At 54.1% G+C, this 24,878-nt stretch overlaps 2 protein-coding genes across 23 annotated transcripts in view; both read left to right on the top strand.

Annotated features, from left to right (window-relative positions):
• Window positions 1–10,321, top strand: part of TACC2 (transforming acidic coiled-coil containing protein 2) — a 210,284-nt gene extending 199,963 nt beyond the window's left edge. For 11 of the 19 annotated variants that reach the window (XM_059172970.1, XM_059172967.1, XM_059172965.1 and 8 more), the window contains one exon: window positions 3,142–4,719. In XM_059172970.1, the coding sequence (XP_059028953.1) occupies window positions 3,142–3,531 (390 nt within the window). In that variant the 3' untranslated portion in view covers window positions 3,532–4,719. Of the gene's footprint in view, window positions 1–2,263; window positions 2,815–3,141; window positions 4,720–10,168 lie in introns of those variants that run through there. The other 8 variants (XM_059172979.1, XM_059172975.1, XM_059172978.1 and 5 more) reach the window with 2 other exon arrangements.
• A 162-nt stretch (window positions 10,322–10,483) lies between these two features.
• Window positions 10,484–24,878, top strand: part of BTBD16 (BTB domain containing 16) — a 43,152-nt gene continuing 28,757 nt past the window's right edge. Inside the window, exons 1-7 of one of the 4 annotated variants that reach the window (XM_059172985.1) lie at window positions 10,484–10,715; window positions 11,171–11,232; window positions 12,759–12,910; window positions 16,417–16,490; window positions 18,612–18,755; window positions 22,649–22,738; window positions 23,717–23,831. In XM_059172985.1, the coding sequence (XP_059028968.1) occupies window positions 11,215–11,232; window positions 12,759–12,910; window positions 16,417–16,490; window positions 18,612–18,755; window positions 22,649–22,738; window positions 23,717–23,831 (593 nt within the window). In that variant the 5' untranslated portion in view covers window positions 10,484–10,715; window positions 11,171–11,214. The remainder of the gene's footprint in view (window positions 10,716–11,170; window positions 11,233–12,758; window positions 12,911–16,416; window positions 16,491–18,611; window positions 18,756–22,648; window positions 22,739–23,716; window positions 23,832–24,878) is intronic. The other 3 variants (XM_059172983.1, XM_059172986.1, XM_059172984.1) reach the window with 3 other exon arrangements.

Here is a 24,878-nt window from a genome sequence, read left to right as displayed (position 1 = left end):
GAAACCTGAAGTCTGGGAAGAGTCCCTCGAAAGGGAAAGAAGGGTGGAGGCGGGACTGTGTCAAATACGCCGAATCTCTTCGACTGCCTCGGTCTTCCCGGCTCTGAGCCTTGTTCAAGCCGCGAGCCCAGAGCCGGGGCCGTCAAACACGAGCGTTTGCTCATCCCATCGGTATTTCAAGTAAGGAGCGCCTGCCCCCATCATTTCGGGCAGGAAGGCAGTGAGCTCGCAGCACGTGTTTCCAGGTGAGAAAGGCGGCGGCACGTTTGTTCCCTCCCAGTTCCGTCCGGATCTGATGGTGTTTGAACTGCACCCGGTGTTGGCTGAAATAATAGAGCTAAACCCGGAGCCAGGGTAGATGTGTTCTGGGCAACCTGGCCTGTTCAGACCCTTCCAGTTGCCGGACGAAGGCGACGCTGAGTGTTCTGGGCAACGGAAAGACAAAGAAGCAGGCAAGGTGGCTTGCGTGGTTTTGGAGAACAGAAAAGATACAAACAGATCTGCAAATATAATTCTGTCTTAGACGGAAACCGAGGAGCAATGGGCTCGTCACACACGTTCTCCGTAAAGTTCTCTGAGTGGGACAGAGGGGTCGGTCTCTGTTGTAAAGAGATTCAGAAGCATGACTCCCCCCGCCCCAGGCTGTCCTTAAGTGGAGGCACTGGGCATTTTGCCCAGTTGGGGTGCTGGAAGCCCAGTGAGCTGAGCTGCACGAAAGCCATGTGTGGGTGGTGGGCCGGCACGCCAAGGTGGAGCTTGGAGAACCTCCAGGAGTCCGTAGCTGGTGGGTCTGACGGTACGTCACAGTCAGTCGCTGGATGTTATGTTTAACAAGTAAAACAGCAAAGTCATCCAGGGCCCAGGCCAGCCTGACTTCACGCTCCGGGCTTGCCGCTTCTGACTTGCTGTGTGACCTTAAATTAAGCACAACTCAACCTCTCTGAGCCTCGGTTTCTCACTGGAAAGTGGAAATATCAGGGGCTCCCATGAAGGTGCTGTTGTGAGAGCTCAGCGGGGCTAGCCTGGGCCGTGGTTAGCTTGGTGCCGGGCACACGGGAGGTTGAAAAGTCCCCATCAGCCGCTCTAGCAGATGCCGTCGTGGCAAGAGTCCTTCCAGGATTCACAGTTGGAGCTGCGTTCCCTCAGAATGTCTTCCAACAGACATTTCAGCTCCTCTCAGAATCGAGCCTCTTGGGGCTGGAGACTCTAGAAGGGCGTAAGCCAAGCTGTTGTTCCAGATGTTTCTCTTCTGGCGGGGCTGGTGGCTGCACTGCAGTGAGGACTGCGTTCCTCTTCTACTGGGGACTTCCCGGCTCTTCCCAATACGGTCACAGTCACAGGTGGTGCCCGGAGCCCAGCCTGGAAACACAGGACGCATGGTTCCGGGCGCCGTGTCTCAAGAAGTTTCCACGGTTTCCAAGGAAGGGCATCAGTACAGTCTCAGGTTAAGACTGTGGTTAAGACTCACCTTCTGCAGGGACCTCAAAAAACTGGCTGCAGTAGGTTCCTGGGATACCAGAAAGATCTAGCCTCTTTGAAGAATGCTGTTCGACACCGGTGGTTGAAGCGGATCTGCATCGGCGCAAAGCCTGACCTGCCTCAGAATGGACTCAGCCCTTGGATCCCAGTACTTAGAGTGTGGACGGTGTTTCCAGATCGTTGGTGCGAGATGAGCGTGTGGTTGGCCTCCCTTGCTTCCAGGCATGGGCAGGACCTGGCGCAAGGAGCACCTGACGCCATCTTTCATCTCCCCCCTCTCCCTGCTCGACCCCCCTGTACCCACAGCACCCCCTCATTGGGGTCCTCTAAATAATGCCAGCAACCCTATTCAAGTAGAATCGCTTACCTCCTCCTGGTGGCGTTTCTCAAGTAAACCACCCAAGAGCTCACCCAGGACCAACCTTTTGTGTCCACATCCTTCGGAGGCAAAAACAAGCAAACCCAAACCACTGAAGCCTTTGCCTGGCACTGGTCACTGTGCTCGGGAGCTTTATTTACCTTCCGGCCTCACTCCCTTCTCAGAGAGAGAGACGCCATCCTCCACATGGTAGAGATAAGGAGACCAGGGCTCCGGTTATGTAACTTGCTCAAGGTCACAGGTAGAGTTGGGATGTGTGCTTAGATGATGTGTCTCCATGTCACTTCTCTCCCTGCGTTAGATAATTTCAGGGGGGACCCAGAAGCCAAAGCTCATTCCGTTGGGCTTGATTTCCAACAGCCAGGAGATTTCAGCAACCTCTTTCTTTTTTGTCTTCACTTTCAGAATAAAGAGATAGAGGAACTCACCAAGATTTGTGATGAACTGATTGCCAAAATGGGGAAAAGCTAACTTTGAACCAAATGTTTGGACTTGACCCTTGCGTGCAATATGACCGTCGGCTCCCTGCTGTCCCTCTGGTTACGTCGGACAGGCTCTGTCTTCACTTTTTCGTATGCACTACTGTATTTCCTTTCTAAATAACGTTGATTTGATTGTATGCAGTACTAAGGAGACTATCAGAATTTCTTGCTATTGGTTTGCATTTTCTTAGTATAAATTCATAGCAAGTTGACCTCAGAGTTCCTGTATCAGGGAGATTGTCTGATTCTCTAATAAAAGACAAGTCGCTGACCTTGGCCTTGCCCTTTGTACATGAGTTCCCAGGGTGAGCGGCTTTTGGATTTAATATGAACATGTACAGCTTGCACAGGGACTCTTGCCTTAAGGAGTGTAAACTTGATCTGCATTTGCTGATTTGTTTTAAAAAAAAAAATGCATGTTTCGAATAAAATTCTCTATTGTAAATAAATTTTTTTTCCTTTGGATCTTGGCAATACGTGTGGTTAGGATTTCTTTTCTGGGAAGGGTTGAGTCTTTTCTGGCCTTTGTTAAAATCGTATCAGATCTGGCCCTTCCCTCTTCTCTGTCTGGCTCCCTTCTTTGTCCGGGGGCTTCAAGAACATTTCCTCCGTTATCGTGGCTGCTCGTGAGATGGAAGCTAATGGGAAGGTTCGACTTGCTGCTTAAATGGTTAAGGGGGTGTTCTGAATTGGCGTAGGTTTTGTTTTTACAAAGCCTCTGTGAGTTTCGGCGGGAATGTCTACTTCCCTTGACTGGGTCGAGGAGGTAGCAGGCCGTCCCTCTTCCTGTGTGTTCCTTAGCGTGTGACCATCAACACGGACATGTCGCCCAGTTCCCGCCAACGGACCAGGCCCGGGCGAGCGGTTTCCCGTGGGAGACACGTAGCGCGGCCGCGTCGGAGAGGAAATCGGGTCGCGCCCGCCCTTAGATTCCTTAACTGCTCCTCACCTTGGGGCCCCCAGGCTGACGGGCGGGCGTCACGGGGGGCAGTGGGAGGTGGGAAGAGGTCTTCGTTTCCTAGGACGGCCCCGGCATCACACACTCCGCAGGAGAAATGTTTTCTCTCACAGTTCCAGAGGCCAGAAGTCCCAGATCAGAGTGCCTTTGGGGTTTGCACCCGCGGCTCTCCCCTCCCCCACTCTCCCCCCCCTCCCCCCTTCCCGCCCCCACTCGCCGAGGCTCTGAGGTAGAGCCTCTTCCTTGCCGCTCTCGCAGCTTCTGGATAGCGGCCGGTGGCTGCGTCACTCGTGTCACCTCTGTGCTCAGCTCCCTGTCCCCTCTCTTGTAAGGACACCGCTCCCCGGATTTCAGGCCCATCCCAAATCCAGGATGATCTCCGCCCCGCATTTTCAATCACATCTATGAAGACTCCGTTTCCACATAAGGGCACACTCGCAGCTAGCGGGGTTCAGTGCTGGAGGCGTTTTTGTGCCCCCCACCCCCACCCCAAGTGTGCCTGTGGGGGGTGTGGTGTGCAGCGTGAGCTTGGAAAGCAGCCCCGAGCCCCTGGTCGCCCTCAGCTCCGGGTGCCCTCCTCGGGCCCAGCCGACGCGACGCCTGGTGGGGCAGGTACCCCAGGCAGCACGAGGAGAGAATGCCCGTTTCTTGTTCCCCCTTGAACCCCACCTGGCAGGGACCCTGAGACGGCCAGGGGTTGGCCTCCTCCCACTGCCCAGCCACCTCTGCTGGGTCCCATCTCCCAGTCCCCCCTCCTTGGGGCACAGCTGTGTCCCCTCACCCCAATGCACCCTTGTCCAGACCAAACCCCTCCTCCATGCTCACCCCAGATTCTGCTCTCAGCTGTGTTCTCAGAAAAGCCCAGCCCCTAGCTCTTGAAAGCTCCTTTTTTCTTATTACCTAAGTAAAACATTCCCAGGGGTGCCCAGGTGGCTCAGTCCGTTGAGCAGCCCACTCTTGATTTTGGCTCAGGTCATGGGATCGAGCCCCACGTCAGGCTCTGCACTCAGTGCTGGGTCTGCTTGAGATTCTCTTTCTCTCTCTCTCTCTCTCTCTCTCTCACCCTCCCTCTGTCTCTCTTCCATCCACCCCACTCGTGTGTACACATTCTTTCTCTTTAAATCTTCAAAAACAATTTTTTTCCCACTGCTAAAAAGTCTAGAGATGCAGGTAAGAAAAAAAAAAACCAACCATAATCCCCAAACCAAGCAATAATAACTGTGAATGTTTTTATATTGATTTTTCTATACTTTTTTCTCAGTGTATGAAATATGTATCTTTATAAAGGCAGGATTCGTTAGAGTTCTGCAGTGCCCCTGTGCACCGTTTTATAAACCCTCTTTTCATGTGATACTAGAATGTAACCATCATGTGATGCAGACTTTTCTGTCAATAAATACACCTTTTTGTCACCATTTTGACTGCGTGTGTTTCATGGTCACAAAACGCATGTAAGCAGCCGCCCGCTGATGGACATTTACACAGAGACCAGTGGTTTGCGGTCATTATATGCACACGCGTTGCGTTGAGTTTCCTTATGTGCATGCATTTATGAACACGAGTTTTCCTTGGGCTGAATTTTTAACCTGGGCGAATAACCTGGGTGACGGCTGTCACTACTCCAGCCAAAGGCCACCAGGAACACGTGAGCTGAGCAAACTGGCTGTGCGGCTCGTTGCAGTGAGGGAGGACAGCCGCCAGGGGGAGCCGTGGGGCCACGGTGAGGAAGGCAGGAGGTACCGGGCTTGAGTCCGCTGCTTCGGGGAGGGGGTGGGCGGAAGGAAGCAGGGCTTTGGTCCGTGCTGGATGCTCTCGGCGCAGGCCGTTCTCAGGTGGGGCATCTCAGCACTTCTCATCTAGACCAAGGTCAAACCTACTGGTAAAGAAGCAGTAGTTTCTGGTATCTGTTAGCCAGGGTGGAAGGCTGTTTGGTCTTTTCTGTGGTTTGTGAGGTTCAGGTTCTCTGTGTGTCCAGACTGACTCTGGCGTGGGCCTGTTTTCTCCTGTTCCATCACGTGTGGCCACTGTGACACCGATTTTCGGCAAAACCAGTTGTGATCCGCAGGAGACCAGCAAGGCCCCGCAGGCGTGCCAGGCCTGCTCCCGGGCATCATAAGGGGTTTTTCTCCTTCTGGAAGGTTATACACATTTTTAAAGTTTGGGAAACTGATGGCCAAATAGGCCTTCACTACGGTTGTACTAAAATACACAGCCTCCCCCGTCCATACTCAATACACACACATACTCAGTATATAACCTTCGAGGCGTCCGTCTGTCTTTGGGCTTCCTGGCTGTCTGAAAGGATGCCCAGCCCCCACCTGAGCTTCAGGCCCGCGGGGTGCCAGGCTCCCTCGCGAGACCTACCCGCAGAGTGCCGGCCTTGGGAACCCCTGTGGGTTGAGATCAGCTGCTTTTGGTCCTGCGTTCACTTTCTAGAATGCCACACACGTTTGCAGACGCACGCATGTGACGGCTGCTGAGGGCTATTTCAGGTGCTGAATGAGTGGGAAGAGCAGGAGATGGGAGCACCCGACCCCCTCCCAGCTCCCCGGCGGCCGGCGTGACAACCTCCGAGATTCTTAGCGGCTCCTAGAAATTCAGTTTGCCAAGTCAGTTAAAATCCTGAAGTTTGAACATCATTTTCTTTTTTTTTTTCTTTTTTCCTTTTTTTCTGGCTCAGCATTTCCTTAGGGCTCTCAAGTTACAGAGGACGTGACGGAGATACTAAGTTTACTCATGAAGACAGAGTAGATGGGGAAGGAGATGCAGACGAGGGAAGTGGTCGCTGTGCTCGGGATGGGGGCGCTCAGCGGAGGAAGGCTGTTTGTCTTTCAAGTTTGGGCTTCAGCCCCGTAGGTGTGAGGGGTGAGGTCTGACCCAAGGCCACACCAGGAGCACCCCCACCCCCCACCCACTCCAGGCATGGAGAGAAGTGATCTGTGCTGTGCATGGGACAGGTGACAAGGTGACAGGCCTGAGTGGGGGCTCAGGGTCCCCGACGGTGCTTCTCTCACTTAATGTCGGCCCTGGTAGGATGCTCAGGTTTTCTAGCCAAGCCTCTCCGCTTTCCAGGACATTCCGCTTGAAAAGTGGAACAGGCAGGGTGGGTGTTCTGACTAGGGCAGGGTGCAGGAGTGCGCACGGGCAGGGCAGGCAGGGTGGGCAGGAGGAAAAGGCTGTTACATTCGAGGCGCCGGGGCTTGCCTGGGGTTTGCGCCCTCTGGCCTTGAGACAATCTGGTGAATAAGGGCTGCTGTTACTTCTATTTTACAAGAAGGAAGCAGAGGCTCCTGGAGGTTAAAAGCCTGGGGATTTGATGGAGCCACACGGCCGGGAGATGGGGCAGCCCGGACGGGCCTCGGCTCTTCCGTGCCTGCGACGTCCCTAGCATCGCTCTGGCCGACAGCTTCCTGCGTAAGGGCGCCCGTCAGACAGCGGCGGCCAGAGAAGGCACAGGGCAGGGAGTACGGCCCCCGAGCCCGCAGGGGTCCTCACAGCCATTCCGTCCTTAGACTGGTCGGCAGCCCTGCCCTGAGCCCGGGCTGGCTCTGCTCCTGTGTTCATGGGTGACAAAACCTTGCTGTTGGTCCAGTAGCTGGGAATGGCCGTGGGGCTCCCCGGGGGGCGCAGTGTTGGGTGGGTGTGAGTGAGGGGATCCACTCTGTCTGGTCTTCATGTGTTGCCCTCAGCGGACCTGTGGCCTCTCCCCAGGCTGCTGCATGTGGCCGGGCTCCTGCGTCCCCTTGGCTGGAGCATCAAGGGCAGAATACAGAGAATTCACATCTTTGGGGTTTATTAGGAGTGGGGAACACAACGTGGAGGTCAACGAGGTGGGGCTAGACAAAGCTCCTCCCCCCATTCCCTACGGTGCAGTGAGGCGCACGGTCATTTCTTTAGTAGGTCCTGATCCCTCTACCGGGGACACCCACCCCCGCCCCATCATCTGGTCTCCCCAGCCCACTCCCTGAAGGCTCATTGTTGATGCCACTCCCTCCAAGGAGCCCTCCTTGAACCCCCAGGCCTGGGTCAGTGTTTTTAAATGTGGGTTTTATTATTACTCAGGCATGATGAGGCCCACAGTCCAGGAGACAAGTGTCATTGAGGACAGCTGGTGTCTCACAGTTCCCCGGAGAAGAGGGTATGCCGTGCCAGGCAGGATCACGTAGGGAAGCACCAGTGTTGGTCCTGAGACAGAGGAGAGGGGGAAGATGTGGATAAGGGACTCCACTGTGGTTCCCGAGGGAACGAAGAGGTGAGGGGAGTCCATCAGCTTGGGGTCGGCTAGTTGACATCATCTCAGTAGGCTCTGAGCCGGAGGGGCTCTCTCGCCCTGGGGTGATCAGGGTTGGAGGACAGCAGCCCTGAATGTGAAAGCCAATAAAAGAGGTGATGGGGATGTGGGCTCTGGGTTGGCTGGTTTGCAGGTGGGAACTTGCTAATAGGCAGCTGCTTTACTGGCTCTAGGAACTGGCTAACCCTGAGCAGGTCAGACAGTCCCCCTGGTCAGCAAGACGTCAAGATGTCAAGCAGCAGAACACACGGACATGCTTACAGCAGACGGCCACCCTCCTGTGCATTCCTGGGCGGACTGAGCTTGACCTTTGGCTTGTCCATCCCCCTGACCCTGCGAGCCTCCTAAGGGCAGAAACCAATGTCCACAAGTACAGTGCATATCCAGAAAGATGATTTTCCGGGGCAGCTCACAAAGGACTTTTAAAAATAGTTATGTAGTGAATGGAATGCGTGTTAGAAATAAATCAGCATGCCCAAATGTTACTTCATCAATAAGATAAGTTTAAAGCAATTGCAAGTGAATAACGTCCCAGGGGCTAGAACGGTGCACAGGTGGTTCTCATCCTCTGCTGAGCTCTCATTTTATCCCCAACCCCACCACAAACTTGACCCTCAAGCTCTGTTTAAAGGTGTGGATGGGACTAGCCCTAGGCCAGTACGCTTTGTCGTCACCCCACCCCTCCCCCAGCCCTGGTTGTACCAACCTGGGAGCCTGGGAATGATGGGATGAGCAGGAACAGAGCTGAGGAATTGTTCCGTGTGAGCTCTGTTGTACAGATGAGCGAGTGAAGCCCAGAGCCAGAGAGAAGGCTGCCCCTAGCTCACATGGCAAGTCAGTGGCCAGGGTCGTAGCCAATCCAGGGCTCCTCAATTGGCACTGAGACTACCCCACTCCTGGCCATATAGGACGCAGTTCAAGGACAGGACCCACTCTCTGCTTCTTGGTGGAAGCCCCTGCCCGTCTTCAGGCTCGTGCACTGCCTCAGCCAGAGGCTTCGACTCCAGGCTCCCCATCCCACCCCATCCCCCGCAGCCTAGACCCTGGTGCATAGGTGCCCCCCCCTTTCCTGGGGAGCCAGGCAGTCCAGATTTGGCGACTCACAGGAGCCTCCCAGGACACACAGTGTCCTGGCCTCTGAGTCTTTTAAAAATGAGGGTCCTTAGAGCCAGCACTCAGGTTCTGAGGGTAAGACCTTCTAACCCCCCAGGATCCCAAGCCTCTGGGTCAACTTTCCACTCAGGGAGGTGAAGGTCATGTCCAAGGTCACACATAGCTAGTCAGTGCCAGAACCAGGGTCGGAATTAGGAGTTCTTGACTCTGTACTTCACTCTCTCCCCATATGGGTGACTGGATGAAGTGAGCTGAAATGGGCTCTCATAAGCTAGGAAGCAGCTCGTCCCTGGAATGTTCAAGAAGATGGATATCCCACCAGAATCCCCCTGTAACTGGCATGGAGATTTTGGCACAAGGTGGTTCTAGCTGAGAGCTGTGCTCAGTGGAGTTTGGTGCCTGAAATTCTTTGTTCTTGGGATGTCTGGCTTGTCTGGGCCCATATATTCTGGGGCATATATTCTGGAACACTGGGTACCACTTGGAAAAGGCCTTTAGGGAAACCTGCTGGGAGTCATTTCCACTTATTTGTGTTAGTTGGCTTTGCCTTTGCCTAATAGCTCAGCTCCCCGGAGCTCTATGGGGAATGCATGTGCAGAGGGCTTTGGGGATGAGCTGAAGGCCTGGAATCCCTGAGGTCAGACTCTACAGGGAGAGATAGACACAGCCAAGGCCAAGGTCCTGCTTAGGAATGGGGAGCATGGCACCCTGGGATGCTTCCATCGAGTGGCCACTAGAGGGCACGCAAGGCCCAGCTCTCAGCGGTGCCCCAGCGGTGGTGCCTGGAGGGTGTTCCTGCGCTTGCCTGCGGTGGACAACATGGTCCATGACAAGGTATTTCAAACTCTCTCCCTGAAACCTTCCATGGGGGCCTACATTCCAGGGACAGTAGCTGAGAAAAGTTCGGAGTGGAGGGAAGGGAGCAGCAAGGGAGTGTGGGTGCCAGGAAAGGGAGAAGCACAGATCAGAGGGTGAGGAGGGACAGACGTTTAGAGAAGCCTCCTGTCTTTGGAGGGTGTTATGGCTTCTGGGACTCAGCTGCAAGTAGGCAAAGCACTTACCTTCCTGTTTCCCTGCATAGTTTATACGACTCGGGAAAGCCTGCCCATGAAGAGCCTGGGGGAAGCCAGTCCCGGGTCACACGAGCTGCACCGACTCCTGGTGGTTCTTGCTGTGGCTGGGATTTCGGGGAGCCCGGGGCTGGAGGTCTGAGACTTTGATGGACCAAGATTCCAGGCATCGTGGATGTGTCTCCAGCTCTCCACCTCCGGGTTAGTCTGGGGCCTGGGCTTTACAGATCAGGTCACTGAGCCCCTGGAAATTTCCACCGTGGCCCCCCGGCATGAAAACTCTTGACTTTTAGGCAGATCTTTGTTCCTGGAGAGAGCGGACTAAAAATCATCTCTCCACAAAATAAATCACGAGGCATAGTTTTAATAATGTAAAACTCTCTAATTCTTATTTAGATATTTTTGTCCAAACATATCTGAATGCCCGAGCCAGAAATAGAGCACCCAGAATGCCCAACCTGGCAGGAATCTGAGAACCTTCCAGAACAATCCTCTCACGTGACAGAGGAGGCCTGCGGACTTGGGGCTGGACACTGCCTGAGGCCCTTTGAGCGGATCCTCCAGGTTACCTCTGGTGCTGGGAGGAAACACGGCACTGTTGAGGCAAGAGGGCAGGTGCAGCCTGCGAGACGCCACCCTGCCCGCAGCCCCCAGCCCTGCTGAGACGGGCCAGGAACAGGAAGTGCTCAGAACCTTTCCTCCGGTTGCCATGGTGCCCACAATTGGGAAACCAAGGGCAAGCTCTCCTGCCAAGGCACCTTGGCCTCTAAGAAGAACAGGGTGAACCCCCGCATGTCATGAGCGCTCCCAGGATTCAGGGTGAGAAGGCGAGCGGCCCGCAGCGATCCTGTCACTCCGAGACCAAGGCCACGGAACTGCCTCTGTTCAACCCGCTTCTCTTGTGAACACCCTCCGCCCAGGGCTGCGAGGAGGCTTTGGATCCGTGAGTACGGCCAGCGCTGTTCATCCCTGTTAGAGACGGAGGCCATCCCGGGGCATCCCCAGGGCCCTGCGCTGCCTGGACTAGGCAGGGAAGGGCTGCGGGGGCTCCAGGCTGGGGGCAGGGGGCCTGGAAGCCGGGGACCATCGCGAGTAGCAGATGATCTGAGCAGCCCACTTAGAGACCTCAGTTCCTGGCAAAGGGGCGAAGCGTGGTGGCTCATCTCCCACTTGGCTTTTCCTGAGCCACATTTCCGGCGCAAGAGCAGAGAACAGTCATTCTCCCGGTGGGCTTTAAAAAGTCAGAGAGACTCTCGATTTGACAAATAACCCACCCTGGAAGTTTACTCCTATTACTTGTTTTGTGGCAAAATACAGGCTCTTCAGGCCAATCCCCTGTTTGAAGAGCCCCTCTGGAGAGTTTTTGAAAATGTCAACCTTACCTCTTTTGTCTTCCAGGTGTTTCTTCCACCCTCCCCTGGGTGTCGTCACCACGACCGTTCATGAAAATGCTGCATCCGGTGAGTAGCGTGGGCTCCTGGCGAGCGGCGGAAGCACCAGCTTACAGCTCTGTCGCCGCGTTTACTCGAGGGGACGGGTTGTGTACAACTCCTGACTCCAAGCTCTATTGGCTGACCCTCCTGTCAGAGCCCAGCACCCACAGGACTGCATCAGATTCACACTCCACACTGTTCGATCGCCCGCCATATTCCAGACACTGAAATCTAGTTCCCAGACTTCCTCTTGTCATTTTGACATCATCACTGCTGCCAGGGCCATCCTCAGATGAGGACCAAAAGCCTCAAAATGTTAAATGACTTGCCCAAGGCCATACAACCCTTCAGTGGCAATAACAAGATTTGACCTTAAATTCTCCATTCCCTGGCCCCTGGTCTCCCTATCACCCTGCCAGGGACTGGCTTGGCTTAGGGACAACCACACCCATATCTCCGGGTCCCTCATGGTACACCTTTTCCGGCTAGCTTTCCTCGAACCACCAAGTCTGAGGCTCCCAGCCACGCTGAACCTTCTACTGTTCCCTTAAGGAGGCTGCTGAGCCTGAGGACCTCAAGGAAACATCTAAGTCAAAGTCCCTGCCCAGTGGCCCAGCTCTCCACTCCTGGGTATAGACCCCAAAGAACTGAAAACGAGTGCTCAAACAAGAACTTGTACACAAACGTTCACAGCAGGATTTCTCACAATCACCAAGCGGTAGAAAGGACACAGTTGTCCAGGAGATGATGGATGGACAGACAAAATGTGGTCTCTCCACAGCCTGGAATATTATTCAGCCCTAACAGGGAATGAAGTTCTGATACCTGCTCCCACAGGGATGAACATGGAAAACATGATGCTAAGGGAAAGGAGCCAAGGCTAAAAGCTCACATGTCTGATTCCATTTATATAAATGTCCAGCAGAGCGAATGCATAGAAGTGGGGAGTGGATGGCGGGTTGCCAGGAGCTGGGGGAAGGCGTTAGGAGCGAGGGCCTGATGGCTACAAGGTTTCCTTTTGGGGGAACGAAAATGCCCCCAACTGGATGGTGGTGATCGCTGTGCAACTTTGTAAATGCACCAAATGCCCCTCAGTGGTATGTGATGAAATGGATAAAACGGGGAATGTTACGTTTTGTGTCTCTTACAACAAGAAGAGAGAAAAACAGTCCCCACCTAGGATCTCTCAGTTTGGTGTCTCTCCGAACCCCCAGTGAGGATAAACACGTAAGGAAGAGTCTCTTGAAATGTCATCCTGTCCCCCCCACCCCGTGGGCTCCTGAGCACCGCCCGCAAAGACAGAGTCTTGCCTCCTGACCTGTTGTCTCTGGAACCTTCTGTTCTAGATCCTAATTACTATGTTCCTTGAACCCCTCTGTCTACGGAGTACAATATTGGCCTTGAGAGGATGGCTCCTGAGAAACCCTGGCCATGTTTGAAAATCAGCCAGTGTTTTCAAATGTGTCTTGATTTTCTTTCTGATGTACACGTTGGAAAACCTGGCCTTTGGGAGAGGTTCAGAAAGGACTTTCTGCCTGCCTTTGCCCCCCAAGCAGCACAGAGCTCGGCTGGAGCGCCGGATGGTTGGCTCGACCAATCGGTGGCGTTTTCCCAGAGAGGCTTTCTCCGGGGACCTGCTGGGACTTTCCCAGATGTGCAAGGCTTTGAACGTGGACTTTGAAGAAGTTTTGAAGAACCCAGACAGGTAGGGTGATCAAAGGCCATGGCGGCCGGGATGGCCCTGGTGGGGGCGGGGGCCGGACAAGCTTTTCTGGGAAGGGCCAGGTGGTTGGGCCGCTCCCCCTGGGCAGATGGGCTCATCTGGGCTGCTGTTGGTACCAGCCTTCAGGGTCACCACTTCCCCTGAGGATGTCTGAGATGTCTGTGACACCCCGTGTGTGGCAAGCTGGCTCCTCCCTCCTTCCCAAGGCATTTGGTGCCATTTCCTCCTGGGCGCTGGTACCCGGCTCGTGAGCACACAGCCTGTGCCTGGAAAGCACCGGGCACAGAGGAGCCGCTCGCTCCCTATTGGCTGAGCTGGTAGTCCCAGGCCAGCCCTGCTCCAATCCCCACCCCGCTCCCCGGTGACTCTCCTCCACACACTTGGGTAAATTAAATCCATCTGTGGTTGGCGCCTTAATTCTCGGATGACCCCGGATTAGAAAAGGTGAGTGCTGGGAGTTACCATTTAGGATGTTAGCCTTAAACTATCTTGAATTTGTTTTCTATTGTATATTGATTTCATTTTTTGTCTGGTTAGGGCCTTGAAGAAGCCTTAGGGTTAAAATGCATGGTGTTCCTCAATGGCAGGAGTGTAAGCAAACTGATCCGGAAAGCTGATGAGTGTGGCTGGGCGGTAGGAGCAGACGTCTCCGGGACTCAGTCTGTGCGATCGCTGAGCTAAACTGGGGGTTGGGGGTGGCCTGAGAGGCGAGGCACAGAAGCCAGAGGGTGGTGGCAGTCGTGCTGGGAATCAGGACTATTAAAAGTAACATGTCAGACAGGGTTAGAGTTCCTTCTCCTCCATTTACTAACTGTAACCTTTAGCCAGTAGAGTAACCTCTCTGAGCCCGATTCCTCACCTGTGAAATGGTGATAAGAGCATCTTTCTGGAAGCGTTATCTTGAGGATTAAATCAGCCGATCCCTTGCAAATGCTTAGTGCCGTGTCTAGCGAACAGTAGATGATGTATAAATGGAGATTTTATTCACCTGAGCAAGTTTTAGTTAATGGTCCTGGTGATTTCATTTTGGGGTGTGCCGGCCCTGTGCTCTTGCCAGCCAACAGCCCCATTTTTCATTCTGCCTTTTACCACCTTCCCCCAAAGCAAGGCACCTGGCCTACCCACTCGGGTGGCACAGTGCGCCTCTCTCCTTGGTGACGCTAGGAAGCCGTGCGTCCAGAGGCCGGCTGGGGCAAGGACGTACTCTGGGACGGCTGATCACTCATGGTATGTGGTCAGCGGACCCAAGCTCTTCTCACCTTCCTCCTGAGATGGTCGACTCGCTGGGTGTGCTCTCATGCTGATAATGGCAGAGGACAAAGGCAAGCCCAGGGGCACAAGTGCTTTCCAAACTTCTAGCCATATCACATCCGCTAAGATCAAGGCAAGCCACATGGCCCAACTCAAAGTCAAGGGCAGGACATCAAATTGGACTTGCCAGTATTAAGCCAAAAGCCCTTTGGACAGTTGGCTGCAGGAAGTCCTTCCATCCATGAGACACGTAGGGAATTTCTCCCTCCCCCTCTTGTTTCTCCATCGTGGGTCATGACTGGGGAGACCGAGTCCCCAACCTACTAGCATGCTCCCAGTTTTCCCACATGCTACTTTATCCCAGGCTCTCTAGTCCCAAAGAATGAAGAGGACAGCTCACAGATGCCATTTAGTCCATTACCTTTTCCAATGGTCCTAAAATAAACCTAGCCCTTGGAATCTGCAGAGCCCGCATGGTAGATGGTATATCTTGGCGAGGACCCATGACACCAGGAGAAGGCGATGAGGTCACTTCTGTTGTCTGGCTCCGCCGACGACACTGATGTTTGTGAGGGTAGTTGAGCTCATGGGCATTGCCCACAGTTTCCAAAGTCCATTGCTCCATTTTGAGATCACAGTCTGAACCCCTGACCTTGGCCAACTCTTACTAGACGTGTGACCCAAGCCACCAGAAGGATTGAGGCTAGCTTGGGTCAGGTCCACTACTCCTGTTGAATAAATACCTCAAGCTCTCACTGCCTTTCTGGGGCTGAGTCACTAGTAGCTACCCTCTCCACTTGGAAAGGGCAGATTGTGGTCAGTGTTATTCTGGACATGGTTTCCCCCACCCAGGCCCCCCTCTATGTACCCTGGCCACGAGGGTTCTTGGAACCCTTGGAAAACAGCATGGTAAAAGTGACACGGACCAGATGTGGTCATCCAGTGTCCTTTGGCCAGCTGGCTTTCTTGGGATGGACTGTCTTCAAGCTGGGACTATGTGACTCAAACTGTGTTTCATGTCCTTGCTCAACGGGACGAAGTCAGTGTTCATGAGAAGGTATCTTACCTTTGTCATCATTCAATCATTGAATAGATACTTATTGAGCACTTGCATAGTGCCCATGCTGGGGTTCCTGCAACGAATAAATGCCAGATCTGTCTTTGTGGAATGCAGAGCCTTGAGTGGAGGACACATGAGCAAACAGGTGACCGCAAGACACAATAGAAGGAGCTCCGATGGGGGGAGTTCCAGGCGGTCAGTGGAAGGACCACTCCCTTGGTGTCCCCAGAGAAAGCCACAGCTGAGCTCATCTACGAGGGTGAGAGTAGGAGCTCATCAAGTGACGAGGCCAGGAGGACAGCACTCAGGGCAGTGGGTGCTGTGGGTGCAAGAGAATGGAAGTGAGAGATGGTGGCTTCAGTCTGTTGAGAAGGGCTAGAGCAGGGATGGTAGAGGGTCGAACCATGCTGAGGAGTGTGGGCTTCCCCCAAAAGCCCCAGGAAGACATGGAAGGATTCTCAGCACGAGAGAGGTGAGAGCAGATGTGCGTTGCACACGGTTCTCAAGCTGTGGCATCAACTGTGTATCTGAGGGGAGCTTCCTGGAGACTGGAGACTGGCCACGATTTCAGGGAGATAATAATGGCTTGGATGCGGCTCACAGCAGGAAGGGGGCAGGGACATCTGCTATTTGTCAGATCTAGGCGAGTGATCCGATGTGACAACAGTCAGCCTGCTGGCCTGAGCAACTGGAGGCTAGTGGTACCATTTACTGGAGAAAGAGCAGGGTTGGTTTGGCATAAAATCTGAGTTTAGTTTCCGGACACTTCAAGACTGTGGCATGCATGTCCCCTAAACAGAAGTGTCAGTGAGTCACTTCCCAGAAGTGCCCAGAACCCTCTCTTGCTTTCTCTAGCAGGTGTTTATGGAATACTTACTCTATGCTAGACATTGTTTTAGACATTCACTGAGAGAGGAGTCATTCAGGCAACTGGATATAATTCCACCTACCTTCTCGGGAAAGCCTATCGGCAAACTGAAAGTGGGAATGGGTGTTCGAGCCAGATAATCACAAAGCTTACAGATAATCAAAGCAGCAGACAAATGGTGACCTAAGACTAGACCTAAGCTAGATGAATGGATGCCATAGGGACACTTAAACTAGAATGATGCGTGTGGCAGTTGGCGAAGAAGGTCAGTGTTAACTCCTGATTCTTCTGTTTGTATTTTCCCTGGAGGTTATGCATTTCACAAATCCAGAAAATTTTCTCGGGGAACTTGAAGAACAAGACCATCCCAAGTGGGGAGGCAGGTGAGTGCTTGTCACCAGTGGATATGATCAAATGCCACTTCACTCAGGGCCAGCTGTGGTTTCGAGAGAAGGAAACCAGACACTAGGCCAGGTCACTGGTCTGTAAGTCCCAGTTTCTGTCCACTGTACACCGTGTAACTACAAACAGGCGCTGTAAATATTTGTCAGACACACCATGAGATGATGAATGGAGCCAGGCTTGGCAAACACATTTTTATATGCTAATGGCCACAGGGAAGACAAACATGCTGATGTAAATAAACAGCGTTTGGAATGAAGACTAAACAGAAGCCCCATCAAGCATGGGTGGCTTTTCTCTGTCCCTTTTCGCTCTAACCAGTCATGAGCTGGACATCACCTCTGCACTTGTCCAAGAGGACTTTCCTGATTGAGAATGAGGAACCAGGCTAGGTCTGTTCTGCTGGGCAAAGGCTCACTGAACCTCACCAGGCCTGGACAGTTCTGCTCCGTAAAGGAGGTTTTGTTATTGTTATTGTTGTTGTTTTTTAAGATTTGTTTATTTATTCTAAAGAGGGAGAGTAAAGGGGTAGAAGGGGAGAATCCTCAAACTCCCGGCTGAGGGCAGAGGCTGTGGGACTCGATCTTTTGACCCTGAGATGATGCCCTGAGCCAAAATCAAGAGTCAGCCACTCAACTGACTGAGCCACCCAGGCGCCCCTTAAAGGAGTTTTTTTTTTAAGATAAGCTGCCTGAGGTCAGAGCCAGCCTTCTTCCCCAGGGGAGGCTAATTGATTTCCTTGCCTGTGGGTTCTGGTTGACTGGAGGCCCTGAGAAGTAGTCTGAGAACATCTCCTGGCTTAGGGAAAAGACTTCTGGGATTGGGAGTGACGTCTCCCATGCATGTGCCCCTGTAAAGGCAGCTGTGGGTGTCTGGGGAGAAGACACGCTTTCCCCATGCTGCTCCTGCCTAAAATCACCCTAACAGGTGGGATACTTTCTAGCCCAGCATGACCAGCGGTGACCCGAGATTTGAGATGCGAGCCCACATTCTGAACCCAGCCTGAAACAGTATCATAGGGCTGGTGAATCACAATGTTAATGACAGGAGATGCCTGCGCTCACTCAGGCAAAGTAATGGCAAGGTCATTAACAAGTGGATGGGGCTCTCAAAGTCTCATCCAACACTGAGGTTAAGGGTTTGGGGGATGGGCGAGCACCACCCTCCTCCCCCAGCTCTGCGCTGACAGGAGTTCAGCCTGTAGAGGTCTCTTGCCCACGGCCCCTCCCGCCTCACCTGACCTATCCTTGGATCCTCCATCTGGCCTCCTGTCAAAGGCTCTCTCTTTAATCACCTATGCTATCCAAGGACGAGATAAAGCCCTGTGCATAAAGCCCCTTACAGTTTGCAAAAAGCTTCCTTTACTCTGTAATCCTGTTTCACACCTGTGAGCTGGGTTTTCTGGGGCTCCCCATTCCCTCGAGGAAAGTGAGGCTCACAAGGTCTCTGCCTCCTGGGGATGGGCCTTGGAGCTGCACTTGACTATCACTTTTCAGGTGGCCGATAACTAAGCACCAGTGGCCAGTAGCTTCAACAAGGGACTGGGTAGCAAGATCCTTTCCCAGGGGAGATTTGGCGATGCCTAGAGACATTCGGGATCGTCACGACTCAGTGGGGAGGGTGTTCCTGGCATCCTCTGGGTAGAGGCCAGGGATGTGGCTAAGTAACCTACAAGGCACAGAACAGCCCCATGACACGGCGGCCCCAAATACAGAGAGTGCCAAGGGTGAGAAACACTGTAATGGGAGGGCACGGTGAAGTCCCCAAATGTGTCCCAGCCAGTGTCCCTTCCCAGTGAAGCCATTCCAGTTCCCCAGCTGGAGGGCAGCCCATGTGCCTCCGAAGTCCTACAGCTATGCGTCAGCTGCTCTTGGATACTTTTCTCCATCTATGTTACCTTGTGAGGCCGCTCACTGTATCCGTTGGGGGCCAGTGAGTGACCTGAGACCCACGCGGTCTTCATTGCTTTGTTCCTGGAGCAGCCCAGCAAAGCCACCTGCCCCTCTGCTCTGTGACTGCGACGAGATGCTGGATGGGAGTTGACCGGTCTCTTGGAAGGGGCGCCACGAAACCGCTTACTCATCACCACATTCTCTCCATAGACGTGATTCTCACCTGTCTGGGCTCCAAATGGCAACTCCACCAGCCCCAGCTTTTCCAGTCGGAGACCTTGGCCAAGCTCTTCCTGATGGCACTGGCCCAGGGCACCACAAGCCCCACAAAGGAACTGGAGAGGCTTCTGCGAGGTATTTTCTTACGGGTGCCCTCCACAGATCTCCAAATGCCATCTGGTTTGAGGGTCCCCAGCTTGGCGTATGGTCATCTCTCTGGGGACTAAGGTCACTCTGGCAGAGATGAGCAAAGCCCATGGTGTGACCTCATCACAGATTTAACCTTGGTCTGCAACTATAACATGGGAATAATCGTTCTCACTATGCTGCGTTGAAGCCTGGAGACGGTAGAGCTGAGAGGTTCTAGAACAATGCCTGGCTCATATTAGGTGCTCAGGAGATGTCATTTATTTTTCTCCTAACAACCCAATCCTGCCTAGCCAGCAGAAATGGAGACTCTACCTACTTCTTAGAGAGGAGCAAACAGTTGTGTTGAGTCTTCTGGATGGCTCTTTGGAAGGAAGGCATAGTTCTGACCTCTAGCCCAGGATGCTGGTTAGAGGTTTCATGTGAATGTCGAGGTTATGTTTCTTTTGGTTTGGTTTCTCTTTTCTTAACTTCGCGTCATTACGTAAAGTATTTGGGCCACTTCTTTCTTTCCTTTTCTCCTTTTTCAACTCTAGTAACCCCCAGGCTCCCCTCTTTGTCCCCTAAGTTCTTCTCCGGACACATAGCCTTCTTTGGGTAACAGATGGGCATCATTTCAGGATGGCTCTAAACAGGTACTATGGAAAGTTCAAGGTTTTCAAAGCCAATCAGCAGACCAGTCAGGATAATGCTACATTTCCAGGATGTGGCAGCAAAGCTCTGTTATTCCAGAGCCAGACAGGCTGGCCAGCCCCCCAGCTGCTGCCCCACCCTGAGCCTGGAGAGAGGGCCCGGCTGCCAGCCGGAATCAGCCCGGCCACAAGGCCTCTGACTCAGCCCTTCCCCGCCGAGCTGGGAGCTGAGAGCAGGCTGCGGCTTTCCCCCAGCACTGGGACGACCTTCACACTCACTCGACAATCTCCTTTGCTCTTTCCAAGCGTTTGTCCCAGTGTCTTTTTTTTTTTTAATTTATTTTTTATTTTCAGCATAACAGTATTCATTGTTTTTGCACCACACCCAGAGCTCCATGCATTCCGTGCCCTCTCTAATACCCACCACCTGGTACCCTGACCTCCCACCCCCCGCCCCTTCAAAACCTCAGATTGTTTTTCAGAGTCCATAGTCTCTCATGGTCCCAGTGTCTTTGAGAGTGGGACCAAGCTCCTCCCGGCGTGTCCCCTGTGCCCAGGTCGGAACACTCCCCAGGCCCCCAAGGAAAGGCCATGGAGATCCAGACATAAATGCATTGAAAACCAAGAGAATTTGGAAAGAGAGGATGGACTTACTGTTAATGATTTGGTTTTTATCATTCTAGAAGGGTCTCACTGAAAAGGCTGGCCCCTGCTAACACAGCCCGTCGGCTCCAAGTCCCCTGCTGGAGGCTGGGCCTGCCTGGGGGGCAACTGCGTCAGTGCAGAGATGAAGACCCCTGCTGCCCACACTGTCAGAACGCTCAGGGTCTGCGTCTGGTCCTGGGAACTGTGTGCCCGTACTGTTCCGGGGACATGGTCACCCGGCTTTGTGCTCCTGTGAAAGCAGGATGTGCTCACAATGACAGTTTATTTATTTATCTTTTTAAAGATTTTATTTATTTATTCAACAGACAGAGATCACAAGTAGGCAGAGAGGCAGGCAGAGAGAGAGAGAGAGAGAGAGAGGGAAGCAGGCTCCCCGCGGAGCAGAGAGCCCGATGCGGGGCTCGATCCCAGGACCCTGAGACCATGACCCGAGCCGAAGGCAGCGGCTTAACCCACTGAGCCACCCAGGTGCCCCACAATGACAGTTTAGATGGTCTCGCAGCTACTGCCTTGTGTGCTGCCGTCTTGGAGCAGTGGGCACCGTGCAGAGGCAGCCCCGTGCCAGCGGCCCTGCCCTGGCCACACACGGCTGTCCCAGCTGGTCGTGTTCCTGCCACCGAGAGTCTGGGATGAGCTGCGCTTCAGCAAGACCCCTTTATTCTTTTTATTATTAATATTATTTTATTTATTTGACAGACGGAGATCACAAGTAGGCACAAAGCCAGGCAGAGAGAGAGAGGAGGAAGCAGGCTCCCTGCCAAGCCGAGAGCCCGATGTGGGGCTCGATCCCAGGACCCTGGGATCATGACCTGAGCTGAAGGCAGAGGCTTAGCCCACTGAGCCACCCAGGCAACCCCCAGGACCCTTTATTCTCTAGGAGGAAGTCCCAAAAGGAAATGGTACTCTTTTAGTAAAAAGGAACCACTTGGTTTCAGAGTACTTCCGAAACACATGACTGGATTATTACTTTCCTGTTTGATTTTGAGGTTTTTGGTAAAACAGGCTGTGCTGAAATTCTGACTTCCACTGACTGACCTAGCAGATATTTTTCCTTTCTTCCCTCAACAAATGTTGAGCGCTGAACTTAGCCTGGGCGTCGTGCTAGGAACTCGGTGTCGGGGGCTGGGCTGGGGGGTGGACAAGGCAACCCAAAACAAGGACAGAGTGTGAGGAGCAGCATGATAGGAGCTGCCACCGGACGGCCTGGGCTGTGCCCCAGGGCGGGTGAGCGACAGAGTGCCTCGTGCAGGCGGGAGGCGGTCTTGAAATCCTGGAGGACCAGGAGTCAGAGTGGAGAACAGGGCCTGACATTCAGCAGATGCTCAGTAAATATTTGCTGAATGGGAGCGTGGACGGAGCCAGGTGCCCTGAGCACGGTGAGGGGAGACGGTGAGGGGAGGCTCAACAGCCCTGCTCTCCCGACGACGACGGAATGGATGTTTGTTCTCCCCCTTTGCTCTGTGGTCTCTGTGGTTCGCCGTGTGACATCCTTTCTTGGATCCTGCTTCGTGTCATTTTTCATTACCCAGAACCTTGAGCTCGGGAGGCTTGGGGTTCTGATAGAGTCTCATTCTGGTAATTCGGGTGACGTTTACTGAGGACCAATGTGTGCAAGACGGTGTCGGGGCCTGGGGAGGGAGTGGCGAGGAAGCCATCCAGTGCGCCCGCCCAACAGGGACACGACGTGGCAACAGGTGGTAGTAACGGTGGGTCTGGGAGGAAAAGGAAAGCCACTTAGGGGGAAGGTAGTGTTGGGTGCTACCTTCCGTATGGAGTCAGGTGGGTCTCTGATGGGGCGGGGGGATGGAGCCCTGTGGCTCTTCTAGGAACAACAAGAAGGCAGTTTTGGGGTCTAGTGAGCCAGTGAGCTTGGGTCCGTTAGAGGCCTTTGGCTTTGTGCCAAAGGCTTGGGATGTCCCTGGAGACATGAGAGCTGTGGGTGTTGTAACTCACATTTTAGAATAAGTGTGAGTGGTCAGGGGAGGTGGGTAGTGAACCAGGCAGCCCCTTCCCTGCCTCCTGGGAGCCCTTAATGACGGGGGTCCTTGGATGTCTGTGGGGCAAAGCTCTGACAGCTACTAGGCGGTTGCGTCTGTCCCATGCGCACCCTTTAGCAGGTGGTGTCTGTCGTCCCGTTTCCTACCAGATCTGGGCTGAGGGCTGGGGGCGCAGAGGGAACAAGGCCTGGCTCTTGCCCTCCAACTGCTCATGGCCTGAGGAGAGAGAGGGAAGAGAGGGGAGAGAGAGAGGGAGAGGGGCAGGGGCCAGTAAAAAATATCTCCTGCACTGACAGCATCCGTTTCCCAGCCCTGGCCGCCGCGGTGTCTCAGGAAGATGAGCAGGAAAGGCGGCCGAGGGGGCACGAGAGCTCCGAACTGGCTTTGCCCCTCCTTGGGAGTCTTCAGCTGTTTCTAAATAATCATTTCTAAAAAGCATCCCCTAAACAAGCAAGCAGAAACAACACGTGGTGTGGGGAATGCCAAGGTCAAGGTTGTACAAAGGGCCAGGGGACCTCACGCTGTATCCTACACAATTCACCACAACTGTCGGGTCCTGACGTCCCCATTCTGTTTCCTTTACCAGCCCACTTGCATGGGAATGTCAAGGAAAGACCCCCCATAAAGAAGATGATCATTTCCTTGAAGATCAATGACCCCCTGGTCACTAAAGTTGGTAAGTTACACCTGTCTTCTTGTGCTGAAATGCCAGGGCGGCTGCAGCCCTGCTAGATTTAGAAACAATAGAACAAACAAGTGGCACATGGTGTTCAGTCCTTGTTGAAGATAGCTGTGCGGAGCAGAGAAGGTGCTAGAGAGAGGTGCTCATCCCTGGAAGAGAGGCGTGGAGGATGCCGAGGAGGAAAAAAAGCAACAGGTGTTGGGTCAGACCGACCCGATGACAGGGAAGCCCTCGGCCTGCCCTTCCTGGGCAGCTGTGCACACGCCCCTCCCTCGCTGGGCTCACCCTCTCCCACCCCTGCCTGCCACCTGGGAAAAGAGACAGAGGGTTGTCTTAAAGCAGCTGCGTGCTGTCACGGTGTGCGGACCTACAGGTCAGGACACCAGCCCCGGAAAGCCCTGGCCAGGCCAGCTGTCCTCGGAGAGCACGGGGCTGGGCTGCCGTGCTGAATGGGACCAGGTAGACGGACTTAGAATAAGCCCCATCCCTCTGCTCCCGGGTCACAGGAGCTCAGTTCTCCAACATGACATCAGCCTGGCTCTTGCCAGGAGTCCTTAGCCTTTTTGAAGACTCTGAGGAAAGTCTGCTGTAAGCTAAGTGTCCTCTCCAGAGAACAAAGTGCACGCACACGCACACAGTGTTTGTACATTTTGGGGCAGACACCTCCCTGCACAGCACACAGGGCCCGGGCGCGGAGGACCCCTGAGGCACAGACGCCAGGATGGGATTAGGGCAGCGTTCTTTCAGCAGGAGCCGGCTTTTCTTGACTTCATCCTCAACTCCTTTGGGATGGGTGGGAGCCCGGGCTGGATCTGCACTCAGGGCCGAGCAGGTTCATTTCCTCTAAGGGCATCTCTGCCCAGCCAGCCCCAGGACACTTGAATGTCCAGCGGGGAGGGCACCCCCAGGTAAGGGACGCAGGGTGCAGAGCCCCGAGATGACGGCTTTCTCTCTCGGCTGCTGCTCCGCCAGCCTTCGCCACAGCCCTGAAGAACCTCTACCTGAGCGAGGTGGAGATCAACTCGAACGACGTGCTAGGCGTGCTGGCTTCCGCGCACATTCTCCAGCTCAGCAGCCTGTTTCAGAGGTAAGAAGCCTGGCAAGGCGCGGGGCCCGGACCAGCCCTGGGCGAGGTAGAGGGGGGCCTCCTGGCCCATTCATAGACCGTTTCTCTCCGTGGACGAGGAGAGCTGGGTTTCTCTGCACCGAGCACAGGTGTGAGTTGCACTTGCACGTGCTGCGCTCACGGCTGAGCGTCCGCCCCAGCAGCGAGCGCCTTCCAGCCTCCCCCGGGCCGCCCACCCTGCTTGCTTGTCAGTTCAGCGCGCTCGCTGGTCGCTGACCAGCCTCTCCCTGACCGCGCACACCTCCGCGGGCGGACTGAGACCATGACCAGAGCCAAAATCAAGAGACGCTCAACTGACCGAGCCACTCAGGCTCCCGGTTTTCATTAGACTTTTTTCTGCAGAGCCAACAGCAAACCTAGGGTGTAAGCAGCCAGGGCTGTGCTCAACCCTGTGGTAAGGTGATCCTTGCTCTTCGTGTGCCTCAGTGGTTTCAGCTGTGAACTGGGGCTCATTACATTTCCAGGACTTTGTCGGGCATGAGGGGCTGTGCTCTGAGCAGGAGCATCGGGCACAGTCAGTCACTGCCCTCAGCTCCTGGCCAGGGTGACCTCGTTCATCCTCCCTGCGGTCCTGGGAGGTGGTACGTGACTATGTCCACTTCACAGACAAGGAAACTGAGCCCTTGTGAGGTGAGTGACTTGCTCAAGGCCGCATGAGAGCAGCCAGAGCTTGCAGGAGGTCGAGGGGCCGCAGAACCTGGACCCCAACACTGTCCGTTTCTGCTTTGCTCAGGTGGGGTGGTGACATCACCACTTGCCACGGAATGAAGCCTTCCTGCTCCCCTCCCTGAAGGGGCACTTAGTGAGGCCGGGTTTTCTGGGGGCCAGTGACCGGTCATTTTGATCCAACACACCTTCAGTCACTCATCTGCTCCTTTATGAACGATGCCTCGGGTGTCTTCAGGACACTGGGAACCGTGAGGACCAGAGGGTCAGAGTCCCCGCTCTCTAGAGCTTCTTGCCCCACAGGTCTCCAGGGCACAGGAAATGAGCAAAGTGGAATGAAGG

This window comes from Mustela lutreola, chromosome 4, assembly GCF_030435805.1.
Source record: "Mustela lutreola isolate mMusLut2 chromosome 4, mMusLut2.pri, whole genome shotgun sequence".
Classification (NCBI taxonomy): domain Eukaryota; kingdom Metazoa; phylum Chordata; class Mammalia; order Carnivora; family Mustelidae; genus Mustela; species Mustela lutreola.
Note: the sequence above shows the minus strand (reverse complement) of the source record. Positions and strands in the feature narration are given on the sequence as shown.